At 36.4% G+C, this 27,950-nt stretch overlaps 2 protein-coding genes across 5 annotated transcripts in view; one reads left to right on the top strand and one right to left on the bottom strand.

The window, feature by feature from the left end:
- The window catches only part of LOC115697794 (probable LRR receptor-like serine/threonine-protein kinase At1g29720), a 47,142-nt gene that overhangs the window by 1,310 nt on the left and 17,882 nt on the right, over positions 1-27,950 (bottom strand). For all 4 annotated transcript variants that reach the window (XM_061101835.1, XM_030624919.2, XM_061101834.1 and 1 more), the window contains 9 exons: positions 20,167-20,223; positions 14,452-14,496; positions 14,289-14,326; positions 1,309-1,682; positions 933-1,134; positions 797-817; positions 555-686; positions 354-472; positions 43-253 (listed from right to left, as the gene is read on the bottom strand). In XM_061101835.1, the coding sequence (XP_060957818.1) occupies positions 43-253; positions 354-472; positions 555-686; positions 797-817; positions 933-1,134; positions 1,309-1,682; positions 14,289-14,326; positions 14,452-14,496; positions 20,167-20,223 (1,199 nt within the window). The remainder of the gene's footprint in view (positions 1-42; positions 254-353; positions 473-554; positions 687-796; positions 818-932; positions 1,135-1,308; positions 1,683-14,288; positions 14,327-14,451; positions 14,497-20,166; positions 20,224-27,950) is intronic.
- On the top strand, positions 2,862-3,834 carry LOC115697799 (uncharacterized). Its single transcript, XM_030624931.2, has 2 exons — positions 2,862-3,399; positions 3,714-3,834. The coding sequence occupies exons 1-2, from the start codon at positions 2,868-2,870 to the stop codon at positions 3,746-3,748; spliced, it is 567 nt and encodes a 188-aa protein (XP_030480791.1). The 5' UTR covers positions 2,862-2,867; the 3' UTR covers positions 3,749-3,834.

Here is a 27,950-nt window from a genome sequence, read left to right as displayed (position 1 = left end):
TGTAGGTACAAATCTATCAAAGTAAATGATAACTTAATTTACCAAAGAGTGCATGCCCAAGATTATTATTTTCCATGTACTCGTATACTAGTAATAATTGATTTCCTTCTATACAACAGCCATAAAGCTTGACTAAATTTGGATGTTGCAAACCAGATATCATGCCTATCTCAGTAATGAATTCACGATTGCCTTGTCTTGACTTTGAAGACAGTTGCTTCACTGCAATAACTGTACCATCTGATAAATGACCCTACATAGTAACACACAATTCAAATTTATGTGAATTAAATCTCAATTAATTAAGCTCAACATAAACTATCTAATATTGGGGAATGTATAATGTATCACACCTTATAAACACTTCCAAAACCACCTTTTCCAAGTATGTTATCAGAATGAAAATCATCAGTGGCAGCTCTTAATTGTCTCAAAGTAAATGAACCTGTTATTAACTCCATGCCGGAAAGCTCTGTAAACATGTGGAATAATCAGTTAGTGTTTTAATTTGTCTTTCGAATAGGATAATCAAGCAAAAGTGAAACTTCACTTACTTGATGTTTCCTTTGCATGTTTGTTGTTTTGGTATCTTTTCCAAGTGATGATACCAATTATTAGCAGGATTAGGCAAAAAACAGAAATGGAAATGCCAACCACTATAGATATTCTATTTGGTGAGTTAGGTTCTACAAAAAGTACAATAAACAAATAATGGAAACTATATAACCATAAAAAGAACAAAGAAAAACTTGTTTTAAACTCAAAATATTGCATTCTTTATTTTCATAATTATCACCTTCACAATGGGATTTGGAACCTGGAAATTGTAGAAAACAAATCCATGTTCAATAAAGGGCATTCCAATAAAAACCATAGAATAAATCTGACTATATATGAATTCACAATATATTTATGATAGATAAATAACTTACTTGGACACACTGAAATAGCGGATACGAGAATACCATAATATCCTCTCTTAGGAACACAAGTGGTTCCTTTTCCAGCCCAATAGAAGCGAATTTCCATGATATTATCAGTCACATTGACATTAAAATACTCTTGGACAACAACTTTACTACCACTTCTTTTAGCTTCCTCATGTATATTAAAATCCACTAACATTTTCTTTCCCTAAAAAAACAAAGAGAAGCAATCAAGAAAGCAAAGCCAGTACTATTGTTTTACAATCAAAATAGTAATCTATTTATTCAAATTAGATCTACCCATTTAAGAAAATTAGGTACCGAACAAATATATATGTGTTACATAACTATGTATTTTTCTTAGGGAGTAATAATAACTTACTTGAATATATATATCAAATATGCGTCGGCCAATAACATTGTCAAGCTCAAGCTCTGCAAAGTGTAGTTTTACAGTGTACATTCCATTTTGCAGACATCCAAAGTAAGTGAGGGACAAGGGTGATTTTCGAGCTGTAATATATAAATCCCCACTATCCTTAAACAGATTGTTGTCATCGTGTACAACATGATTATTTATCTTATCATTGTCATCCATAGCATCTCCTATGCTGCTAAATCCCCAAGTTTTTGTTATACTTTTACTCACTGCTGAATTGTAGCCATCAAACTCATCACCTTCATATGTGAGACTTCCATTGACATTCTTCACAGTCACTTGTGGTCCACCACAATTTATATGCAGGGAAGATTGATCTGTCATGTTTAGTTAAAACACTTTTATATATTATAATTATTTTTTAAAAAGAAATAAGTGTATTATAATTAGAGATTATAACTAACTAGGTATATTGGTATATATGTAGGAACATTTTAACACACCAATAACAATAAAAACTCTATCATAGTAACAAGAATATCAGTTAGGACTTATTCTATTAGTTTAGTGCAGAGTGTTTAGTTAGTTCTTTCTGTTTTATACTTCCGTTATTTCAGTTGTTTGTTGGCTGTCATAACAACCTTTGGTTGTTGTTCTGCTATTAGGTTTTACTGCCTATAAAGGCCTGATTGTATTTTCTCATTATCTCATTCAGACAATTCAAAGAAAACAACATATGGCTTTTCTCATTTCCGCAACATGGTATCAGAGCAAGGAAGTTATGCTTCCTTCCGATCTTGATTGCCCTTGTCGTTCCTTGAAGAATTCATCTCTTCATCGACACAGGTTTTCTCTCAACATTTCTCTTTCTGTAATTACTCTGATTTCCTTTACTTCGTCTTCCTTTTCTTGCTGTTATGGCGACAAATGAACAAGAAGCAGGGTCAGCCGAAGGAGATTCATCCCAAGTCAACAATGGAGGAAATCAAAATCAAACCACAAACACTCGTTTCAATGTTCAGATGACAAGATCAAGAAGCCAGATTGAGGATCCCTCAGATCCGTATTACCTACACCCCGGAGACAATCCTGGCAACGTTTTGGTGTCTCAATTGTTGACTGGGCAGGACAACTATATTGCTTGGTGTAGAGCTATGGAGCTTGCGATTTCTGTCAAGCACAAATTGGGGTTCTTGAATGGCTCTATCCCTAAACCTCCTATCACTGACCATATTCTTTACAATGCTTGGATCCGTAATAACAACATTGTTATTTCCTGGATTATTAATTCTGTTTCAAAGGAAATCTCATCTAGCATACTACACGATGAGTCTGCTGCTGCAATCTGGAACGATTTAAAGGTGCGTTTCCAGCAGAAAAATGGAGCTCATATATACAACCTAAGGAAAGACTTGATGAATCTCAGACAAGAAAATCAAACTGTGAGTATATACTTTACTAAGCTGAAAACAGTTTGGGAACAGCTATCTAATTTCAGACCAAATTGTACTTGTAATGGGTGTTCTTGTGGATGAGTCAAGAATTTACAAGAACATCACAATATGGAGTACATTATGTCCTTTCTCATGGGTCTTTCCGATCTTTATGCTCAAGTGCGTGGCAATATCCTTGTCATGGATCCTCTTCCTGAAATTAATAGAGTCTTTCTTCTAGTAACACAAGAAGAGAACCAAAGAAGAGGACAAGGCAGTACCACAGATCGAAACTCGAATATGGCCTTTGCCTTTCAAGGAGAAAAGGCTTCAAGCAAGGGTGACACTCAAGGACCACCTAAAACTCAGCAACCTAAACGTGGCAGGCCCTTTTGTACTCATTGTAACATGCATGGTCACACCATCGAAAAATGTTACAAGATACATGGATATCCCCCCAGATACAACAAAGGAGGAAAATCAAAGGATGCTGCAGCAAACCAATTCCAAACATCCAATGAAACAGGTTCGGGTCCCAGTGAAAGCAACACTTTGCTGCCCCAACGCACAGCAAACCAATATCAGCAGTTGCTGAACCTTCTTGGTGCCCAAACTGTCAACCCACCTGCTACAGACCCGAGTACTTCTAATGGGAACTCAGGTATTATCTTAACAAATTATGCTATGTTATCGAAAGAAAAATCTTGGATCATAGACTCGGGTGCAACTAGGCACATTTGTTCTGACTTAAATCTATTCCAAAGTGTTCATTTTATTGTAGAAACTAAGTTAATTCTGCCTAATAATAACAGCCTTCTAGTATATCGAAGTGGTAATATCAAAATGAACAATCATCTTATCCTTCATGATGTCCTATATGTTCCTTGTTTTCATTATAACATTATTTCTGTTAGTTGCTTGACAAAAGGGGACAATTATTCTTTGAAATTCTTTGCTGATAATTTTTACCTACAGGATACGCACACCAAGCTAATGATTGGCAAAGGTGAATCGGCTAATGGTCTTTACATATTGGACACCACACCCGTTCTCATCAAGGCTTTTGCATCTGCTGAAACTTGGCACAAGCGTTTGGGTCATTTGTCTAATAAATGTTTGCATTTACTACAAGATTCTTTGAATTGTAAAACTAAAGATTTGCATAGCATTGAACCTTGTTACATTTGTCCTTTAGCTAAGCAAAGGAAACTACCTTTTCCTAATAAAAACAACTTTACCAATCATTGTTTTGATCTCATTCATTGTGATATTTGGGGACCCTATCATGTTACTTCGCATTCTAGTCATAGATATTTCCTTACTTTGGTTGATGATCATTCTAGATTCACTTGGATTTATCTTCTTAAGCAAAAATCTGATGTCATATCTATTATACATGATTTTCTTGCTTACATACAAACTCAATATAATTGTGTTTTCAAACGTTTTAGATCTGACAATGCCCCTGAACTTGCTTTCAAAGATTTGTTCTCCAAGAATGGTATTTCCCATGATTTCACTTGCATAGAGACACCTGAACAAAATGCCGTTGCTGAAAGAAAACATCAACACCTCCTTAATGTAGCAAGGGATTTATATTTTCAGTCCAAAGTGCCTATCCAATACTGGACTGAGTGTCTCATGACAGCCGTGTTCCTGATTAATCGAACACCTACACCTAAGCTCAAGAACAAAACTCCTTATGAAATACTGCTAGGCAAACCACCTGATTACAGTCATCTCAAATGCTTCGGATGTCTAGCCTTTGCTTCCAGTATTTCTTCTCATAGAACCAAATTTGCACCAAGGGCAAGAACCTGTGTCTTCATCGGCTATCCTAGAGGAATAAAGGGTTATAAGTTATATGATATTAATACCAAACAAGTGTTTATTTCTCGCAATGTTATATTTCATGAAAATGTCTTTCCTTTTCATAAACTTAACTTGCAAAATCAATCTATAGATCCTTTTTTACCTCTGGTGGTACCATCACAGCACATAACCAACACACATATAGCTGATTATTTCCCACAAAATTACAATGATACTGCCTCGAATCCCTTTTTACAGGATAATGACAATGAAGATGACAACATCTCCCATGATACTCATACTGCTACTCAACAGCAGGAAAATACCATGTCAACACCAGCCAATTCGACACCTCCTGCTGCTTCACAGAAAGAGACTTCTACACCAGAACCGATTGCACCTCGAAGAACCTCTCGTGTCTCACGACCTCCAAGCTATCTCCAAGATTTTGAATGCTACAATCTCCTACAAGATAAATCTACTACACCTCATCCTATATTTAAATTCATGTCTTATGCAAAATTATCTAAAGCTTACAAAGCCTTTATACTTGCTGTCACAGCCGAGTTTGAGCCTCAAAATTACAAACAAGCTACACAATTCAAGCAATGGTTGGCAGCAATGGACAATGAATTACTCGCCCTCATCATCAACAACACTTGGACCGTCGTTCCTCTTCCACCGGGCAAGCACGCAATAGGATGTCGATGGGTGTACAAAATCAAGTATAACAGTGATGGTAGCGTTGAAAGACTCAAAGCTCGCTTAGTTGCACAAGGATATACGCAGCAAGAAGGATTGGATTTTTTTGATACTTTCTCCCCAGTTGCAAAAATGGTCACTTTCAAGCTCTTACTTGCCATTGTCAACATCAAACGATGGCACACTTTGCAACTTGACATCAACAATGCCTTTTTAAATGGCGATCTAGAAGAAGAGGTCTATGTGCAGCTTCCCCAAGGTTACAAGGTTCCCTCTAATGTCACGGGCTCTAATTTTGTGTGCAAGCTAAACCAATCTATTTATGGTCTTCGTCAATCTTCAAGACAATGGTACAAAAAACTCACCGATGCTCTTATCCAAGAAGGATTCACTCAATCCCATGCCGATTACACACTGTTTACAAGAGGCTCCCACACAACCTTTGTTGCTCTTCTTGTATATGTTGATGACATAATCCTCGCTGGTCCAAATATCAACATTCTTCAACAATTACAGACATCCCTTCAGGCCAGGTTCAAGTTGAAGACACTCGGGCCCCTCAAGTACTTCCTTGGATTTGAAATAACTCGTGCTCAGTATGGCCTCTTCCTTTCTCAACGCAAATACACTTTGCAATTACTTGCTGATACAGGATACACTAGTAGCAAACCTGCAAAGGCACCTATGGATCCCCGAATCCGATTGACTGACCAAGAAGGAGATGTCTTGGACAATCCATCTCACTACAGACAATTAATTGGCAGATTGTTATACTTGACTCTTTCACGGCCCGACATCACTTTTGCTGTGAACACTCTTAGCCAATTCATGTCTTCTCCACGCACATCTCACCTCACAGCTCTTCATCATTTATTGCGCTACTTGAAAGGAACACCAGGCCAAGGAATATTGTATTCTTCTTCATCTTCTCTTCACCTCCGAGGTTTTTCAGACTCAGATTGGGCTACTTGTCCTATAACAAGACGTTCGACAACCGGATTTTGCATATTTCTAGGTGACTGTCTCATATCATGGAAAACCAAGAAACAACCTACTGTCTCCAAAAGCTCTGCCGAGGCTGAATATCGCACCTTGGCTGCCACCACAAGTGAGTTAACTTGGTTACAATATCTCCTCAAAGACTTCCAAATCCCTCAATCTACACCTGCCTTCATCTATTGTGATAACAAATCTGCCATTCATATTGCCGACAACCCAACTTTTCACGAACGAACTAAGCACATCGAGTTGGACTGCCATTTCATTCGCGAAAAGATTGCACAATCTGTCATCCACCTCATTCCTGTTAGCAGCAATCTCCAGCTTGCTGATGCATTCACGAAGGCCCTACCCATACATGACATATATGGTCCATCTTTAGGGGGGGGGGGGTAACAAGAATATCAGTTAGGACTTATTCTATTAGTTTAATGCATAGTGTTTAGTTAGTTCTTTCTGTTTTATACTTCCGTTATTTCAGTTGTTTGTTGGCTGTCATAACAACCTTTGGTTGTTGTTCTGCTATTAGGTTTTACTGCCTATAAAGGCCTGATTGTATTTTCTCATTATCTCATTCAGACAATTCAAAGAAAACAACATACTGCTTTTGTCATTTCTGCAACACATAGTTTTAATTTAAACTATATATATATATATATCTATCTAATATATATATATATATATATATATATATATTTGTGCATAAGGTGGTCGATGATTTCTTGCCATTTTATGCTTTTTTTTTTTATCTTTTCTTAATTACTTTAATGTTTTTTCATTAATTTCTTCTTTATATATAATTTTAGACATATATATAAAATACTATCTTTCTAAATAGAGCATTGCTGTTTGGTAAGATGCTCATTATTCTATATATGGCACTTAATTATTGGTTAGTATTCAGAATGATCAGATATAATACATAAAAATTATTATAATATATTATAGGAGACCTGATACTTAATTGAACAATTAATAATACCCGTACTAACAACGATTAATAATTTTAATATTTCTCTAATATCATCCAAAAAATTATACTTAATTGTATATATAGCCATATGACTCCTTGGGTAATATTAGACACCACTAATACCTTTTAGTACTTCTCTAAATATAACTAACTAGGTATATTGGTTTATGTAAGAATATTTTAACATTTTTCTTGGTATATTGGTATATTGGTACTTCTCTAATACTTTTAATTGTATCAATAGCGATAAATTTCCTTCGATTGTATTAAATGCTACTAATACTTTTTAACATTTTTCTAAATATAACTAACTAGGTATATTTGTATGTGTTAGAATATTTTACAACACCTAAGAATATCAACTTTAAGAGGCCAATAACAATAAAAGTTCTATCATGGTTTTAATTTGAAAAAAAAAATATATCAATATATATCTATCTAATATATATATTTGTGCATAAGGTAATATATAAATATATATATATTTATTTGTGCACAAGGTGGTTGATGATTTCTTGTCATCTTATGCTTTCTTTTTTTTTTTTTTTTTTTTGTCTTTTCTTAATTATTTTAATGTTTTTTTTTTTTTAATTTCTTCTTTATATATAATTTTAGACATATAAAATGCTATCTTTCTATATATATTGCTATTTGGTAAGGTGACCATCAACTTATCATGTGGCACTCAATAATTGGCTAGTATTCAAAATGGTCAGTAATAATACATAAAAATTATTATAATATAAGACCCAATACTTAATATTTTTATCTAATATCATAAAAAAAAAAATGATAATTAATTCCTTGAATAATACTAGACACCACTAATATACTTTTTAATACTTCTCTAATATTTTCGTAAATTTGATATTTAATTGTATCAATAGCGATAAAGCTTCTTCGATTGTATTAAATACTTAGCATTTTTCTAATTCTATCCCAAATATAAGTAATGTATATAGATTCATATTATAATTTTTAATTTTTTTAGTTAAATTTAATAATTTTAATATATAATTAATCTTTTAAAATATTAAAATCTGCATTAGCTATATATATACACATATGGAAAAAGTTAGTAAAAAATTGTAACTAAATATGTACTTGTTAAGATAATGAAACCCAGATTCTCCTATCTTCTATTTTGATTTTCCTTCTCTTTTAATCTTTGATTCCCTTCTTATTCTATTTTCCTTTTTTCTTTCTCCACCTTCTCTATAAGTTTAAAAATAATTTTGTCCATATCGTTACTATGTTGAGCCTAACAAAATACTATTGTAATATACTCGTGAATATTTTAAAATATGGAAAGCATATGTTTTTTTTTTTTTTTTTTTTTTTTGCTATTTCTAAAATTTAAGAAACCATTTGATTACTTATTGTAAGAGCAGAACTAAGAGAGAAGATAGAGAGAAATTGAAAAGAGAAGCTCTGTCCTAAACTGGAGCAGAGAAGATGTATTTATATACATTGAGAACTTAACAATATTACAGTGCCACATAGGCAAGCATTAACAGAAAGCTAAACAGAAAATTAACTAATTAACTGAAGCCTAACTAACTCTAACACCCCCCCCCCCTCTCAAGTTACACTTGGTTCCCGAAGTGTTAACTTGTTCCTGAAATGATCAAATTGAGTTTGAGGAAGAGGCTTAGTTAGGATGTCTGTAATTTGATGAGTGGCAGAGACGTGGCGTATGTCAAGTTCGTGGACTAGGACTCTGTCACGAATGAAGTGAAGATCCACTTCAATGTGCTTCGTTTGTTGATGAAAGACGGGATTTGATGCAAGAGAGGTGGCACCAAGATTATCACACCAAAGAATAGGACAGCTTTGTATGTGTATGCCAAGCTCTTTGAATAGAGATTGAACCCAAATTAACTCTGTGGTGGCAAGAGCAATAGCACGGTACTCAGATTCCGTGCTTGAGCGAGCCACTACGGTTTGTTTTCTCGAGCTCCAGGTGATTAAATTGTGGCCAAGATAGACGCAATAACCAGAAGTTGATCGTCTGTCATCAATAGAGCTTGCCCAGTCGACATCAGTGTAGGCAACTAGATTGAGAGGAGATGCAGCCTTGAAATGGAGACCATAGTCTATTGTGCCCGTCAAGTACCGAAGAAGCCGTTTGCAAGCAGACCAATGCTCATTGGTGGGAGCTTTTAAGAATTGAGATAACTTGTTTACAGCAAAGGAGATGTCGGGCCTTGTCAAAGTTAAATACTGGAGAGTTCCAATAACACTGCGATAAAGAGTAGGATTTTCCATAATAGTTCCCATGGAGGTAGCAAGTTTGGTGTTGGGACACATTGGTGTTGGTGTAGGAGTAGCAGCGGCCATATTGGTACGAGTGAGAAGGTCTGAAGTGTAATTGGCTTGAGTGAGATAGAGATCAGTGGCTGTTCCGGTAACTTCAAAGCCGAGAAAGTACCTCACGGGTCCTAGATTTTTGAAAGCAAACTGTTGATGTCATTGAGAAATTAAGTGATGAATATAGACACTATCTTCACCTGTAAGGAGAATATCATCAACATAGATGAGAAGAAGAGTAAGTTTGCCTTCTCGTTGGAGGTAAAATAATGAAGTGTCTGCTCTCGAGTTATGAAAACCCCACTGAATTAAAGCATGTTTGAGCTTGTCAAACCAAGCGCGAGGAGCTTGCTTTAAGCCATAAATGGATTTGTTGAGTTTGCAGACATGGTGAGGGTGAGTCTCACTTTTGAATCCAGCTGGTTGAGCCATATAAACGCATTCTTGAAGATCTCCATTCAAGAATGCATTGTTGATGTCGATTTGCTGTATTGGCCAGTTATTAGTGACAGCAAGAGAGAATATAAGGCGGATGGTACACGGTTTGATGACGGGGCTGAATATCTCAAAATAGTCAAGGCCATGGGTTTGTTGAAATCCTTTTGCAACAAGTCTTGATTTATACCTATTGACAGAACCATCTTGATTGTACTTGACACGATGCACCCATTTGTTGTCAATGATTGTCATACCAGGTTCATAGGGGACCATTTTCCATGTGTTGTTTTTAATGAGGGCTTTGATTTCAGTTTGCATAGAATTCAACCATAGGGGATCTTGAAGAGCAGCCTTAAGAGTTTTTGGTTCGATGCTGACATTGGAAGTTACGGTATAGGCTTTGGGTTTCCTAATGCCAGCTTTAGCACGAGTGACCATATGATGTATGTTACTAGTGTGTTGCGATTGAGTGTTTACAGAGGGATCATTGGTGATGCTAGCAGTAGGGTCAACTATGATATCGGGTTCATGATTAATAGCCGATGGTGACACATGGGTGTTGCTTGGGAGGATATGCGTGTCTGTTGGGGATAAGGTTGCTGGTATGCAATATTGTGGTGAATCAATGGAATCGGTTTCTGTAGTATGGGGAATAGATGGTTGTGTTTGTGGTGTGGGGGTATGAGGTGTGGGGTGTGGGGTCTGTTAGAGGAGGCGGTGGTGGTATAGGGAAGCTGTTGGGAGATAAATTTGTTGTTGATATGGGAGGAGAGACATGTTTGGGAAAAAGTGTATCATAAGGGAAACTGGTTTCATTTAATTTGACTGTGCGAGCAATATCTATTCGGCCAGTAGGGTGCATACATTTGTAACCTTTGTGGCTGGGGCTATATCCAAGGAGCAAGCAGTGAGCTATTTGAAAGGCCAATTTGTTGGTTTGGTAAGGGCAAAGTAAAGGATAACAAGAGCAACCAAAGGTTTTGAGGAATGAGTAGTTGGGTTTTTGGTGAAACAATACCTCAAATGGATTTTCGTAGTTGTAACACAGGTGTGGAAGCCAATTTATAGTGTAGGCAGCTGTGGTGAAGGCATCCCACCAATGTGTGAGAGGCATATTTGCCTGAGCCAAAAAGGAGAGGCCCATGTCAACTACATGACGATGTTTTCGTTCAGCTCTTCCCTGTTGCTGGTGTGTATGGGGGCACGGATGTCTGAAGTTGATGCCCAATGGCTCAAGGATGGACTGCAGTGGTCTATACTCACCACCCCAGTCCGATTGCACGGCTTTTATCTTGGTATTAAACTGTAGTTCAACATAAGACTTGAATTGTCGAAAAATGGCAGCAACTTCAGATTTGACCTTCATAGGATATATCTAAGTAAATTTAGAGAAGTCATCAATGAAACTAACATAGTAACGGAATCCTTCTATTGAATTGTAAAAAGATGGTCCCCATACATCGGTGTGTACTAAATCAAAGACCAAAGTGAATACTGTGAAGTTTGCCATATTACAAGCTTGACAAAAAGGAAGAAAATTACATCTTGTTTTAAAATTAATAGTACAAAGGACATTCTTTAAAATCCTTGGGGAGGCATGACCAAGACGATGATGCCATATTTGAGCTTCAGTGAAGGGTCCAGTAGGTGTGTTCTTGACACAATTGAATGTAGCAAAGGGAAGAGAGAGTCCTCTAGTGGACTGTGTTGAGTTGAGGCTGGCTTTGGACAAATCAAGATGATACAAGCCGTGCTTAAGATGGCCCCGAAGAAGAACTTGGCCCGTAATCTTGTCCTTGACAACACATGTATCAGAATCAAACAATAAGATGATATTATTATCGGTAGTGATTTTAGAAAGGCTCAATAAATTGTTGGTTATTTTTGGAGCATATAAGACATCATTTAGTAAAAATTTCTTGCTGGAATTACTTGTTGCAAAGGTAGAATGACCTATTTTAGAAATTGAGATTTGAGAGTCATTACCTACGGTGATTTTGGCTTTGCCTTTGTAATCATTTATTGTGGTGAGGGTTTGAGCATCATTGCTCATGTGGTGTGTGGCCCCACTGTCCATATACCAACCATTGTCCTCTGCAGGTGTGCTTGAATCAGATAGAAGAGCCTGTGAGTTGTGGCCTGTGTGCTGAGAGTTTGAGGATGATGGCTGATTGTCTGTATCGTATCTGTGGTAGCATTTGTAGGCAAGATGACCAATCTTGCCACAGATTTGACAGCCTGGACGAGAACCACGTCCACGGCCACTGGAGGGACCTCGTCCTCCTGTTTAAGACCCACGACCTTGAGTATTGCCACGACCATTAGATGAACCTCTGCCAGTGTTTGTGCGATTAGATCCAGTGGGATTTTTATTGAACTGAGCGTAGTTGGCTTGAGCAGAGTCCAAGAGTTGGGGAGTGGTTTGTTCAATTCGCATCTCTTGATTTTGAAGCATATACTGCACTTCTTGAAGGGTTAGAGCATCAGCTCGTGCAGTGAGGAGAACAACGACTGTCTCGTATTCATGGCCGACACCTCCAAGGATGTACATGGCGATTTCTTGATCAGATAATTTGTGACCTGCAGCGGCAAGAGAATCAGCAAGATTCTTCATCTTCAAGATGTATTCATCGATGCTCATGGAACCTTTCTTGGTATTTTGAATGGCAAGACGAAGTTGAAGCTGGCGAGCCTTGGATTGAGTGGCAAAGAGACTAGCAAAGACTGTCCAAACTTCAGCAGCCGACTCACAGTGAAGAACATGTCCAAGCATAGCCTCGGAAAGAGAATTCATGAGCCAACTCATTAACAGGGCATCACATCGAATCCAATGGTCAAAGGCAGGGTTTATCGAATTCGTACCTGTAAGAAGCGGTTCAGGCCGTGGAGTTGTGCCAAGAAGGATGCCATCGAGTCCCTGAGCATGAACAGAAGGAAGAATTAGAGATCGCCAATAGGAGTAATTGTGTCGATCGAGGCGAATATTCAGCGGAAGGAGGTTGTTGGGAATGTGAAATTGGATGGCGGCTGCCTGAGGCGCAACCGGAGCTTCTGGATATGGTGGTGGCGCAGGGTGGCGGGGGTCGTCAAGATCGGCCATAGGTATGATACCATGTAAGAGCAGAACTAAGAAAGAAGATAGAGAGAAATTGAAAAGAGAAGCTCTGTCCTAAACTGGAGCAGAGAAGGTGTATTTATATACATTGAGAACTTAACAATATTACAGTGCCACATGGGCAAGCATTAACAGAAAGCTAAACAGAAAATTAACTAATTAACTGAAGCCTAACTAACTCTAACACTTATGATACCAATTATACCAAATATATAGTGATTAGTTATTGTTCTATAATTCTTTTAAATCTTAGTTTTCATTTATTTTGAAATTTAGCTAATTGAATTATATTATACTATATGATAACTAATTAGTTTCTTAAGTAGTTTTGAAATGTCATAAAGAAAAAATAAACATATAGCTTTCAATGTAACAAAAATATAACAACATAATTGGTATATAAAAATAATATCTTGTTATAGTATAGGCAACTCATTAGTTTCGAAAATAAATTTTAAGTTCACTACAATTTATTTTAAATAATAAACTATCATAATATAACTTAAAAATAACTAATTAATTACTAATATATATACAAATAAATTTTGAATATGATATAAAAATAAAATTTTTTATATAAAGGTAATTAATTAATTTTTTCATTTATCAACATTATAAATAACAAAAAAATTACTTTTAATAATACAGAAAAAAGAAACAGATATTCAAGATTTATTGAAATTTAACCACTTGAGCTAGGTGGGTATGTGTTGGAGTTCCTGGGTTTGAGTCAAGTAAAACATAATTGTAATATATAAATGCTTAAATAAAAAAAAAAAAGATTTATTAAAATTGAAGCTTGAGATCACGTGAAATAGGTCAATTTTAGTTGACGTGATAGGTTAGTAATATTAATAGTATCAAATTAAATACAAAATATATGTATTATTAAAAACTTCACTTTATATTTTATTTTTTTATGATAAGTGCTATTCTAATGAGGTTTTGGGGTGGGGTTAACTTTTTATTTTCTGGGATAGATGAAACACTTGCAAAACACGTGACTTTATAAGAATGATGATACTTATAATCACAATTTCTTTTCTCACATTTAATAACAAATTTTGTTGCGAATAAAAATAAGTTTGTAGCAGTAATCATTATTATGGTCAAAGAATATGAAGAGTATAATAACTTCACAACATGAACATAAACCTTCATGATTTTGAATCTTAGGATGAATTAAGAATTAGAAACTTACATTGTTGACAATAGAATTTATGTGAGCAAGAAAGAAGCCTGATTGAAAGATCATGGAATACTACTTTATTAGTAAATTTTCAATTAGCATACTACGTATAGCACAAATCATATGCATAAATAAATATTTATATGTAGTGTTAAGGTCTAATTTTAAAACTTACTCATTCTTCAAGTAGGAACTCCGATATGTGTTTACAAATTTAAAGCTGAAAGATTTTAATAAGAAAATGTCAAGAGCTATGTGAAAAATAAATCACACAAATTTATTTTATATGAAATGTTTACATCACTTTCTCTATACTTAATATTATACTTCTAAATATTATATATTTGTCTAAATAAAAGAATCATAAAGGGAGAGACAAAAAAAGTAGAAACAATATAATATTATAAATTACTATTCACAAAAAATTAATAATAACAACTTGAACTAATTTTTTGTCTAAATAATGTTAGTTAAGCATTCTGTTACTTTTCTGTTAGTTCGTTAATATTAGTTAAGTTCAGTTTTGGTTGTTATTTTCCTATTCAGCACGTGTACTTTGTATCATCTTTGTATATAATAAAGAGGTCTCAAGCTAACCAGTTGGTTAAGCTTTTCTTGGCATTTCATTCTTTAGCTCTGCCTTTATGCTCTACTTTGTTTTCTCTTCTTTGTTTTTGTTTTCTGCCATTAATAAGCTTCTACATGGTATCAATCGCCATTGACATCTGTCATTAATGGCTTCCACTGCTACTGCTACTGCTGACACTGGAACCAACAACGATCCTTTAAACTCCACTGCTACTGCTGCCACTACTCACAAAATCTCTTCGTCTTCATGGAGTCCATTCTCCAATTCTCTTTCTGCCTCTCTTACTGTCAAATTAGATCGTACAAATTTCCTTGCTTGGAAATCTCAGGTGGTTCCTACGGTCATTGGGCATGACCTTGATGATACTCTGTTTACAGGAGTTCCTCCTTCTCAGCATCTTGTTAATGGTGTTCCCAACCCTCAGTATCAACAATGGAAAAAGAACGATCAGCTTCTTCTCTCTTGGTTGCGATCATCGATGTCCGAAGGAGTTCTTGCGTCTGTTGCGAATTATACCAGTTCTTATTCTGTTTGGAAGGCTCTTGAACAAAAATTCACCAGTCAATCACGTGCGCGTCTCCTACAACTCAAAGGTGAATTTTCTCACATCAAGAAAGGGTCTCTGTAGATATCTGATTATATTGATAAAGTCCAAACTCTCTCCGATTCTATCTCCATAGTTGGCTCCACTGTTGGGAGACAAGATGTTATTCTTCAGTTACTCAACGGATTAGGTCCCGAATATGATCCAGTTGTTCCTGGAATAACATCCAGAAGTGATGAACTCACCTTGGAAGAGGTTCAGGCTCTCTTAATGGCTCATGAAAGTCGTCTGGATCAGCACAATAATGTCAATGATCTTACGCTCAAGATGGAAGCAAATCTTGCTTATGGGGCATCAAGAACTGGTCCCTTTAAACCATCTCAGAATCCTGGACGTGGCTCAACAAATGATGGTTATGCAAGAACTCAAGGACGAGGATTCAATCGTGGTTCATATGTCAACTCGAAGCTCATTTGTCAAGTCTGCATGAAATCTGGACACACAACTGTTGTGTGTCACTATAGATTCGACAAAAATTTTGTCTCCCCCAAACCTGGTGTCTTTACACCTCGTGCTTACTTGACTGAATATGAAACTACTACTGATTCTCATAACACCACTGTCCTTCCTGACTTTGGTGATGATCTATCATGGTTTGTTGATACTGGGGCAACAAATCATATCACCAACAACCTAGAGACTCTTGAATCGTCAAATGTTTATGCTGGATCCGAAGCTCTTGCTGTTGCTGATGGTAAGAAAATTCATATCTCACACATTGGATACACCTCTTTACCTTCATCTGTTAATTGTCCATTAAAGTTAAATTCTGTCTTGCAAATACCTTCAATTAAAAAGAATTTAATCAGTGTTTCTAAACTAACTGAGGACAACTATGTGTTTCTTGAATTCCATAAAAACTGGTGCTTTGTTAAGGACAAAGACACTGGACAGGTACTGCTCCGAGGGAAGCTTAAAGATGGGTTATACCAGTTGGCAGATGCCTCCTCTTCATCCTCTTCAACTACTCTCCAATACACTCTTGTGTCTAGTCAGTTTGTTGACTCTGAATGTGTCTGTAATCAAACATGTTCCAAGTATAATAATCCTGGAACAAATTGTACTTTCTCCTCAATCAATAAAACATCTACTGTTTCTGATTGTTCTACCCTCAATCCTGCTCTTTATCATGTTTCCACAAACAAAGATGTTAATACTTGGCATTGCACTCTTGGACACCCTGCTATAAACACTTTAATCAAACTATTGCCCCATCTCCCTCACACTGGATCGATTAAAGATTTGACTTTTTGTAGTGCTTGTCAACTTGGTAAAAGTCACACCTTGCCCTTTCCCTCATCTGAAACTAAAACCAGTCAACCTCTTGCCTTGATACACACAGACCTATGGGGCCCCTCCCATGTTGATTCTAAGCAGGGATATAAATACTATGTACACTTTCTTGATGATTACAGTCGATACACTTGGATCTTTCCACTTACTCTCAAATCTCAAGCCCTTGAAGTGTTTCTAAAGTGGAAAAGTTTAGTGGAAAAACAAATTAATCTTCCCATTAAATCTGTCCAAGCAGATTGGGGAGGGGAGTACAGACCATTCAAGAGATTTCTAGAGGATCAAGGTATTCACTTTCAACACCCTTCTCCAAAGACTCATGAGCAAAATGGCAAGGCAGAAAGAAAACACAGGCATATTACGGAAACTGGCTTAACCCTTCTAGCACAATCTGGTTTGGATTTGTCTTATTGGTGGTATGCTTTTAGCTCTGCTGTTTTCACCATCAATAGATTACCAACAAGAGTCTTAGAATATCTCTCACCATATGAGACTCTCTTCCATACAAAACCAGATTACAACATCCTAAGGTCTTTTGGATGTGCTTGTTTCCCCCATTTAAGGCCTTACAACAGATACAAAATGGAGTATAGATCTCAACAATGCCTTTTCTTGGGTTATTCCTCACATCATAAAGGCTATCTCTGTGAAAGTCCTGAAGGCCGACTTTACATTGCTCGAAATGTTATTTTTAATGAGCAACTTTATCCTGCAAAAGGCTCCTCTACTATGTCTCAGGTACAATCAAATATTTCACCTACTTCTACTTATACTACTTTTTCTCCTATGTCTGTACCTCTGCATACTGACCACACTTTTGTTGCTTCTGGTCCTGCTATATCAACTACTCCTGCTGCACCTGAGTCCTCACTACCCACTATCCCACATAGTCCTCCTCAGGATTTACACCAGCCACCAAATAACACATGTTCTGTCCCACAAATAACCTTGTCTCTCTCCCAAAATAATCCTCAACAGTTACCTACTGGTTTATCTCAAACCAGTGAAGTCCAACCATCATTAACCCAAACACTTGCACCTGAGCCAAATGCACCATCAACGACTGTCTTGCCTAATCCCTCTGTCCCATCCCACACTACTAGAAGCCACTCCATGAAAACTAGATCCCAAAGTGGCATTACCAAACCAAAATCATACCTTGCTACTAAACACCCTCTCCCTGAATCCCTTATTCCCACAGAACCAAAAAATCTCAAAGAGGCTCGTAGTAATCCTAAATGGCTGGCTGCTATGAACTCCGAGATTCATGCTCTCACTGACCAAAAAACATGGACTCTGGTTCCCTATACAACAGATATGCAGGTCATTACAAATAAATGGGTTCATCGTGTCAAGCTAAACTCTGATGGAAGTTTGGACAAGTGTAAATCAAGACTTGTTGCTCGTGGTTATCTTCAAACTTAAGGCATAGATTATGCTGACACCTTCAGTCCAGTTGTTAAACCAATCACTGTTAGAGTTGTTCTTTCACTTGCTGTCAACAATAGCTGGCCCGTGAAGCAATTGTACGTGAGGAATGCCTTTCTCAATGGCAATTTAAATGAGGTTGTGTACATGCAACAACCTCCTGGGTTTGTTGATACCTCTAGACCAGATCACGTTTGTCTACTTCACAAAGCTTTGTACGGGTTAAAGCAGGCTCCAAGAGCGTGGAATGATAAGCTGAACCAAACTTTGCTTCGTTGGGGTTTCCAATGATCTAAATCTGATTGTTCTTTGTTTATTCATGGAGCTGGCAACAATCTGGTTTACATCTGTGGACGATATTCTAATCACAGGACCAAATCCATCTCTCATCAACCATTTTATCACTGGTCTAAACACAGAGTTCTCTTTAAAAGATTTAGGCCCTATTCACTATTTTCTGGGAGTGGAAGTTTACAGGAATGACAAAGGCATGTATCTTAGCCAAAGCAAATACATTACAGATTTGCTTACACGGGTTCACATGGAGGGTGCTAAAACGTGTTCTAATCCTACCAGTTCCTCGTCCAAACTCAGCTTAAATGACAGTGATCCGTTTGAAGATATCACACTGTACAGGAGTACCATTGGTGCTTTACAATACCTCAATTTGACAAGACCAGATGTTGCTTATATAATCAATAAACTCAGTCAATTTCTCCATGCCCCTACTGTTAAGCATTGGGAGGCCTGCAAGAGGTTGCTTAGGTATCTAAAGGGGACTTTATCAGATGGGCAATGGCTTAAACAAAGTGACACTTTTCAACTTCAAGGGTATACAGATGCAGACTGGGCCAGCTGCATAGATGATAAAAGATCAACAGGTGGCTATCTCATGTTTTTAGGAGAAAACTTGATATCTTGGTCAGCCAAAAAGCAACATGTCATTGCTCGATCAAGCACAGAGAGTGAGTTCAGGGCCCTTGCTCTTGCTGCTGCTGAAGTACAATGGATTACTTCTCTGCTCTCTGAACTCCGTGTCACTCTCTCTCAACCACCTGTGATATGGGTTGACAATCAAAGTGCCACTACACTTGCTGCCAACCCTGTGTTTCATGCTCGATGCAAACACATTGAGATCGATCTTCATTTTGTTCGAGACCTCATCTTAACCAAACGACTCTCAGTTCGCTATGTTCCTACGTTTGATCAAGTGGCGGACATCTTGACTAAACCATTAACTGCTGACAGATTTGCTTATCTTAAAGGCAAACTTCAAATTGCTTCATCGCCATTTCGTTTACGGGGGGATGTTAGCTAAGCATTCTGTTAGTTTGTTAATATTAGTTAAGTTCAGTTTTGGTTGTTATTTTCCTATTCTGCACTTGTACTTTGTATCATCTTTGTATATAATAAACAGGTCTCAAGCTAACTAGTTGGTTAAGCTTTTCTTGGCATTTCATTCTTTGGCTCTGCCTTTATGCTCTGCTTTGTTTTCTCTTCTTTGTTTTTGTTTTCTGCCATTAATAAGCTTCTACAAATAATAAAACTTAATAATATAATCTAATTTAGAAATGTTATGAAAAAACTAGTTATATTTTTTTGTATATGTTCGTATTATAAATTGTCTTAAAGTTGGTTATATTAAAAAATAAAATTGTTGAAAATTGAACCCAGGGTCTTTATTTTACTATTTTGGAAAATATAAGGTCCATTTTGTTGTTTAACAAAACAGATAGTCCAATTGGTAACTTTTACAAAGCACAGTGTCCAAAATAATATTTACCCTTAAAAAATAGTATATAAGGTAATTTTCAAAAGAAAAATGTACAAAGTTTGATAAATTTGATTACACTAAAATAATATTGATCCAATTAATAAATTCTATTATCAAATTTAAGTTTGGTAGCTATTAGTGCAAAGTTGAAACATATTTTTAAAACTTGTGAAAATATATAATGTAATTTTTTCTATCTCACCTGTTCTCGTTATCACATGTGGAAGTTGACCAATTGAAGTTATTATAAGATAGATCACTGAAAAAAAAAAATAAAGAAAAAGAAATAATATACGTCAATATCATTTTACATGTTTTTTTTTTCCAAAAGTATAATACATAATTAAAACTAAATTAAAAAAAAAATTATAGGTTCTTGTTTTTAAATTTATAGCTATATGAGGTTGTCTTCTTTCTTGGGATTATTTCACAAATACACAAAAACAACAAAAAAAAAAATTATTAAAAATACCGTTGTACGAAATTTTAAATATTTTTATAATTTTTATGATTTTATTTACAGAAAATATGGTCTTTTTATGTTGTCCTCTTGTTAAATTATTGTTGATTTTTTGTTATCTTTATGTTATTTTTTGTTATTGTTTCGATGTTGTTTGGATATTATTTTCCTGTTATTTTTATGTAGTTTTCTTGTTGTTTTCGTATTGTTTCTATAGAAAATTGTAAAAATATAAAAAAAAAAAATCTTTAAATGTAAAAAAGTAATTTTTTTACAAAAAATAATATTTCATGTAATTATCTTTTTTCTTTGGCCAGGCCCGCTGATCTTTTTAGGCATAGGTGCGGCTTGTTCAGGGTTGTGTTTTGCTATTGTGATTCGATTGTCGCCCCTACAATTAGTCTTGTCTCTGTGACATAATTTTGAATATTGTAGTCTTGTCTTTATGATATGGTTTTGAGTATTGTAGTCTTGTCTGTGTGACATAGTTTTGTTTCGTTGTTGGTTCTTCTTTGTTCTTCGATGTCTCGCCATCAAATTATTGTAAGTGGTTGGGAATAACAAGTTCTTTGAAACTGAAGGGGTAGTTAATAGTGCAATTACATACACTATAAAAAATTACTACTTTTAGTGACAATTTTTTAGTCACAACTAGGGCACTTCATCGAAACTAGAAAATCATGGTTTAAATCCGGACTGTGACAATCCAAACCGTTGTAGACCGTAACTGAGAAAACTGTTTTTGGTGGTTCGGTTAATCCAGACCATTTATCGCGTAATGGTTTGGTTGCGGTTCGTAATAAATTATTAACGGTTAAACCGGACTATACCGTTTATAATAAATAATTGATTTTTATATATATTTTATATATGACTATATGTATAATGTATGTATAATTTTGAACTTTTTTGTGTGTCGAGTTTTTTATTGCATGAATTTTGGATTTTATTTGATGTTTGACTTTTGAGAATATGTATATATTGTTATTTATATGTTATAGATCTATTGCCTAACATGTTAAATATATACTTTGAAAAATAAAATTAAAAACTTGGTAAGAATAGTACAATTACTTAAAAAATATGAATAATTATAAATTCCACTTAAACCGTGGTTTCGAAACAAACCAAACCGTTCTCAATGGTTTGAAATGGTTTGGTTTGGTTTGGTTTGAGAAATTTATTGGTCTGGTTTGGTTTCCAATATTCAAAAAACCGTTATATGGCGATTTCATCTTGTTATTTTTCGAGCCACTAGCTCGAGTGACAACTTCTTCAAGCTTGATAAAGCCATCTACTGTTGGGTTTTGTGCCCTAAATAAAAACCCATGTCAATATAATCAGATTTACTAATTAATAAAGATCATAAATCGCTTTTATGTTGCATGGTTCAGGTGATTTATTTCATGATAATATTTAATGTATATATTCTATTAAGTCCAAAATATATATAAATATGTATATATTTGTTCATGATTATAGTGTCGTCAGCACAGTGGAATATAATCATGATTATATGTTCAAAAGTTTAATTCCCATGATTTGTCAGTTCACTGAATTTAGACTGGCATGATAATCAACTATAAGGTATACTTATACCTTTGATACCTTGGATAAGTGTTATGTCTTTTCTAGGGCATTGGCAAAATTTACCAGTATCGGATGTATGGAGTATACATTGAAAGGGACCGATATTGAACTTGGATAAGATATCATAAACTTACTGTTATATCTTTCTAAGTCAATATCAATGGTTGATATTAGGTCTATGGATCTTAATCCTAATATGGTTAGGTTTAACTTAGTTGTATTATTTGTATTCTTAGAGGTGTTCGTGCAAGCTAACTTTTTATTCTTGTGGATACTTACATCTTGGGAACATGGTAGTTCAATTGAGTGGGAGCGCTAAACATAGATATGGAATCTATACCTTCTATAAGTATTTAGAAGTGAAACGATGATTTCCTTCGAGCTTGGTTGAATAAAGATAAATGATTGAGATCTCATTTCAGTAATTATATTAGTTTACTGAAATATCATTTATAGGTTGCTAAGTGTTAAGGATAAAATACATTGAAGGGTAGAACGGTAAATTTTTTCCTATTCAGTGCAGATCATCTATAGAGGATCTTTGACTATTAGGATTGTAACAATAGATAATCATAATGTATTTTTATCGTGGTACATATAGAGCGTTCTATATAACTGAGAGTGTATTCAATTCCAAATCTATAGTGGTGCAAGGCGAAATTAATAAATTGAGAATTTACTTGGTGAATTCTAGATCTACTTATTGAAAGCTCGGTTATATAGGCCCATGGTCCCCTCACTAGCTCAGATAATACTGCTTCCAGACTCTGTTAATTGATTTTAATTAATCAATTATAATTATAAAATTAGACTGTGTCTTATTTATGAACTTTTACTAAGCAAGGGCTTAATTGTGAAGAAAAGAGGTTTGGGGGTCAATTTGTTAATTAAGAGACTGACTTTGTATGGTCTAATTAATAAATTACATAAATGACAATTTTATTTAGTAATTAATTATAATTATTAAATAAATAGTTTTGGCATTTATAGGATTGAATTGGAAAATATGCTATTATTGAAAAGAAGAATAAGTAGTTAAAATAAGGTGGCAAAAATCTAACTAGAAAATGGTCCACATAAGTGTACGGCCAAGAAGTGATTTTTGTCTAATATTTTATTCTTTTTTAATCCATATAATTCAGCCCTAAGCCCTAGTTCAAACACTACAAAAGGAACATGATACTCTCACTCATCCAACTAATGTCATCTTGACTATTGTCTTCAACCTAGATGAGAGAGTTCCTTCATTAGTGATTTCAGTCTCCTTCATTGTTCTTCCACATTGGAAAGCCTTAGTGAATGAGTGTCATGCCCACACATAGCAAGTCAAGTACTCAATCATAGTGAGTAAGACGGTGGTAACCGAATTCGAAGGAGAGAAAGAAATCCAGGTTCAAATCTTGATAATGCTCTTCTACAGAAAGGAATCAAAGGCTAGAGATCTTGAACGGAAGGAGTCATTATATTCTGTTGCAATCAATGTAAGATTTTCTTAAACCCTTATGTGTTTAATTTCATTGTTTTAGAGAAATCATATTTAGAATGTTAATCAACATACTTGTTAGTAAATTTAGATTTTGGTGAAATATTCCCAACGTCTACTCTATCAAAAAAGTCATTCATAGTGTACACTGATTTGAGATGAAATTCTAACCACTGAGAAGTCATCTCTTTGAGCTCGACTGCAATTGCCATAACCCTCGCATCTTCGTTAAATATTTTCGTCTTAACGATTGCCTCTAAGAACCATTGAATGTAGTCCTTGAGGGGTTCATCTTCTTGCTGTTTCACATCTGCCAAAGCATTAGGTTTGATTTGGCACTATTGAGAAGGAGCAAATTGATTACCAAAAGCACCCACCAGATTTTTCCATGAATCGATTGATCCAGGGGGAAGCTTGAGCTACCATCGCTGAGCTAGGATTGTTAGCGTGGTAGGGAAAATTCTACACCTAACATTGTCTCTTACTCTTTGCAGATCTATCTACAATTTGAAGTAATGAATGTGAGACAGTGGGTCTTCTTTCTTGGTGTATTGATGCTAGGAAGGATTCTTAATCTCCAAAGTGATTGGCAGAGCTTTGATTTGGTCAGAGAGCGGTGAGCACCACTCTCTGTCCAGTTCAAATTTTGACAACTTTGGGGTTGTGATTCCTTTTACCAAGGCCACTAGATTGTCAAACTCTGTCCTGTTGACACCAAGGGTGGTGGTTTGTGTCCTAGTGGGAACTTCTATTACCCGGTCAAGATCACCTCTAGAAGCCCCTGCTTCCACCAACCTCTTTCTAGTTAGGGTGTGACGCAGTTCCTTTGATCTCCCAAGTTAATCGTGACCTCCAGTCGACTTAGGTTTGGTTTTTGTCTCCTAACCACGAGGTCGTGAAGGCAACATCGATGATATTTTTGGATTAAAATCTGGGTCATCTTGGGATGATGCGCTTTGACAACGGTCATTCGGATCATTGCAGTGACTACTTTCCTTAAAGTAGTCTTCATTTAGATCACAAGTACGGAGAGAATTAAACTGGTTGCTCAAGTTCAACTCTTCCCATGTACCCGAGGAAAGTACTCATATTGCTGGGCATCGGGGCCTCATGCAAAGTAATAACACAACTCACCTCTCTAATCTCAAAAATACTTTTGGGTATGAAGCCTCTCATTAGTCCTTACTCGTTAGATCTCATAGCCTCCAGTTTCTAGGTAGAGTCTTTGATTTTCTCCTTTGGTGTGAGTGGTAGGTCCCTTTCCCTTTATATGGTCTCGAGATCTGATGTCATTAGAGCGATGGAGAGAACCTTGTGGATGAGTTCTATTGGTTCTTCTTGTATTCAGAGGTCACTCCATATTAGGTGGAGGGCCCATTGGTTGGTGCACTCGAGCTTCAGTACTTCCGAGGTCTTTCTCAAAGTTTGCTTCCCTTTAGGGAGTCTTAGCACCTGTTGTTTGCTTAGTACTTGAATATTATGTAGGGTAGTAGCATTCCGTGCGTTAAGGTTTTACCCTTAAGTACTTGTTCCCACGTGGCCGGTTGTGGGGGGGGGAGTAGCCAGCAACCATAGCGATAAGCTTTCCTGATACAGTGAAACATGTTAGCTCTTTGCTGCTCCATCTCAACTCGTTGGCTCTCCATACTTTACTAGTTCTCCACGAACTAGTTTTGAAACTGTTCATGTTGTTTTTCGAGAGAATCTTGTAGTTGTTGTTGCAGGTCAGCCATAGTTTGGGTAAGCTATTCAACCCAGGATTGGCCTCCTTAGGGTCTTCTAGTTCCACACGTGGTTCCCCAGGTGGAATTCGCTCTTTGGTTTTAGTACCAAAAGTAGTAGGTAAACTTGGGGAACAAGGTGTGGAGCTAGTTCCGAGACCTCGACCTGGCATCTGAGACGTAGGTGTAGTCCCATCACCAGCTTTAGTGACTGGCGTGCCACCTGTCTGCTAGCCACTTTTTGTGGATCTTCTTTCAACACTTATGGAGCGTGTTGCAACTATCTTTTAAGTGATTCCTTGAGTTGTGGCTCTTAATGAAAGTACCAAAATGTTGGCATAGAAATCTAGACACATATATCTAGCCACACCCCCTGCTATATTGGCGAGAATGAATTATAAGTTAATTATAAATAAGAGAGACACAACGATTTATATCAGTTCACTCCCTGTATTGTGACAATAATGGAGCTACGTCTACTTCAAGTTTTATTTCTCATGAGATGGACTACAAAAAAAAATGGCTAAGTCAAGATGCTCTAATTTCTAGAGCGAGAAACTAGAGAGAGATGCTCTCACCTTATGACTACTTTTTTTAACTTAAAAATTGAGCTAGTGGAACTCTCCTTTCATTGGGAATGAGATCCTATTAAAATAATAATAAAATATTCCAAAAATGTGGAAAAATACAAATAAGATATTTTTGACCATCGAGATTATCTAATGATATTGTTATTGACTCCAGAGATCGATCGTCAATTTTTGAAGCCTAAGTCACGTCTGCATGAACCGCTTCGAGTAAGTTGTACCTTAAAATCATAACTCCTTTGAGGGTGAAATCGGGAGTCTATAATTTTAGAATTGCGATTAGAGTGTGATACATGAATTAATAGAGCATTGAAATAGCTTCAAAATTTAAGTTTAATTGCATCAATCGGATCAATATTGAGTGAGTGATGGTTGTTTTACTAAAGGTTATTCTGGGCCCAACACTGAGGTTGATATCTTAGCGCCAAGGTTGACATCCAGCACCCAGGTTGACATCCAGCACCCAGGTTGACATGTGACGTCAATCTGGACGCTGCGTGAGTAGGAAAATATTTCGAGGATGTATTTTTTGATTCCTAAGTGATATTTTGACATCACTTGGCCAGTTTTCGTGTTCTAGTGAAGGTGGTCCCTAGTTCTCAGCGATGTTGCTATTTTGCAGAAACAGGAGACTCGAAACTCTCCAATTTCAAAGTAAGTCACTTTGCTGGAAAAGTGAAAATATGAAGTTGTGAATTTGAATCTTCTTACAATATGGCAACTAATTATTATGAAAAACTAGACGGACGGTCAAGACAAAATCAGAACTGGATAACTAGAACCCAACGCATCACGCCATATGTCAACCTAGGCGCTGAGTGCTCTTTTTAGAGCGTTTAGGATGTCGTTTTGACACTTCCAAGTTTCTTAAACTTGATGACAAGGTCTCCTACCCAATTTTCGACCATTTTAGAAAGAACGCTCAGAGTAAAATTTGCATTTAAGTGATCGAAATTAGCGCACCACGTTGATTGTCAACCTGGGCGCTAGGCCGAGCACCATGTCAACCTGGGTGCTGGGCTCAGAACTTTTTTTTGGAAACAGGATTGGAAATAGCCCAGGTTGATAATATGTGAACCTGGGCGCTGAGTCCAGTTTAAGACTTCTTGGAAGTTCCGTTTGCTCCCCAAAAATAGTTGAATCTTAATCTTTGATGAAAACGGAAAATATTCTCCAAAGACTCTTTGTAAAAAAAAATCCTCGAAATTGGCCCAGGTTGACAAAATGTCAACCTTGGCACTGGGCCAGCACCAAGTGCCAACTTGAGCGCTGGTCCCTTGTTTAGGCCCCCATGTTAACTTGTTTCTTCCCCAAAAGTACTTATTTTCCCATTTTTGATGAAGACGAAGAAGATGCAAGAGTCAAATTTTCGGTTTGATGGTTGGAAGTGGCCTATGTTGGAAAACTTTCAACCTGGGCACAGAGCACCGAGTGCTCCTGGGTGCTTAAAGATGAAAGTTCTCCAACTCTCATTCTAATGCTTCATATATGTTCGTCATATCTCTAGTTCATGTCCCAATGTAAAGTTTGACCTATTTGCACCAAGACGGCCCCAAAGACTAAAACCCTAGTTGGTATGTCAACTTAAGCGCTGAGAAGTCAACCTGGGCACTAGGTGCCTGAGCAGTGGGCGCTCCGAGTGCTCCAAAATGAAAGTTCTCTGAATCTTATTCTGATGCCTCAAATATGTTAATAGTATGTCTAGTTTAGGTCCCAGTGCAAAGTTTGATCCATTTACACCAAGATGGTCTCGAAGACTGAAACCCTAGCTGGGTTTTCAACCGGGGCGCTGGGTGAAACCCTAGGCACCTGGGTTGATTTTTGAGGTGTTGTTCGTGTATTTTCAGCTCTTGGGCCTAGACTTGGATGCTTCATGTCATCATAGTACGTAATACTATAACATAGTAAGTTAGAAACAACGTGGTGGGATCCAAACACCCCTCCCAGAGTTCCCAGAGTCAACCTGGGCACAAGGCTAAGGACCCCTTCCAGGTCGACTGCTATGACTTGAGACTACTTAACTCTAAGATGTTATCCTTCTTGCAACATGTCAAACATTGATGTCCACGTCACTAGGAAAAGTTTCTAAGTTAACAAAAGATTTTATTTTTTTAAGAACATGAGAACAGAATAGAATGGAGTATT

Source organism: Cannabis sativa, chromosome 7 (assembly GCF_029168945.1).
Source record: "Cannabis sativa cultivar Pink pepper isolate KNU-18-1 chromosome 7, ASM2916894v1, whole genome shotgun sequence".
Taxonomy (NCBI): domain Eukaryota; kingdom Viridiplantae; phylum Streptophyta; class Magnoliopsida; order Rosales; family Cannabaceae; genus Cannabis; species Cannabis sativa.
The sequence above is the reverse complement of the archived record's forward strand: the minus strand, read 5'-3'. Positions and strand labels throughout refer to the sequence as shown.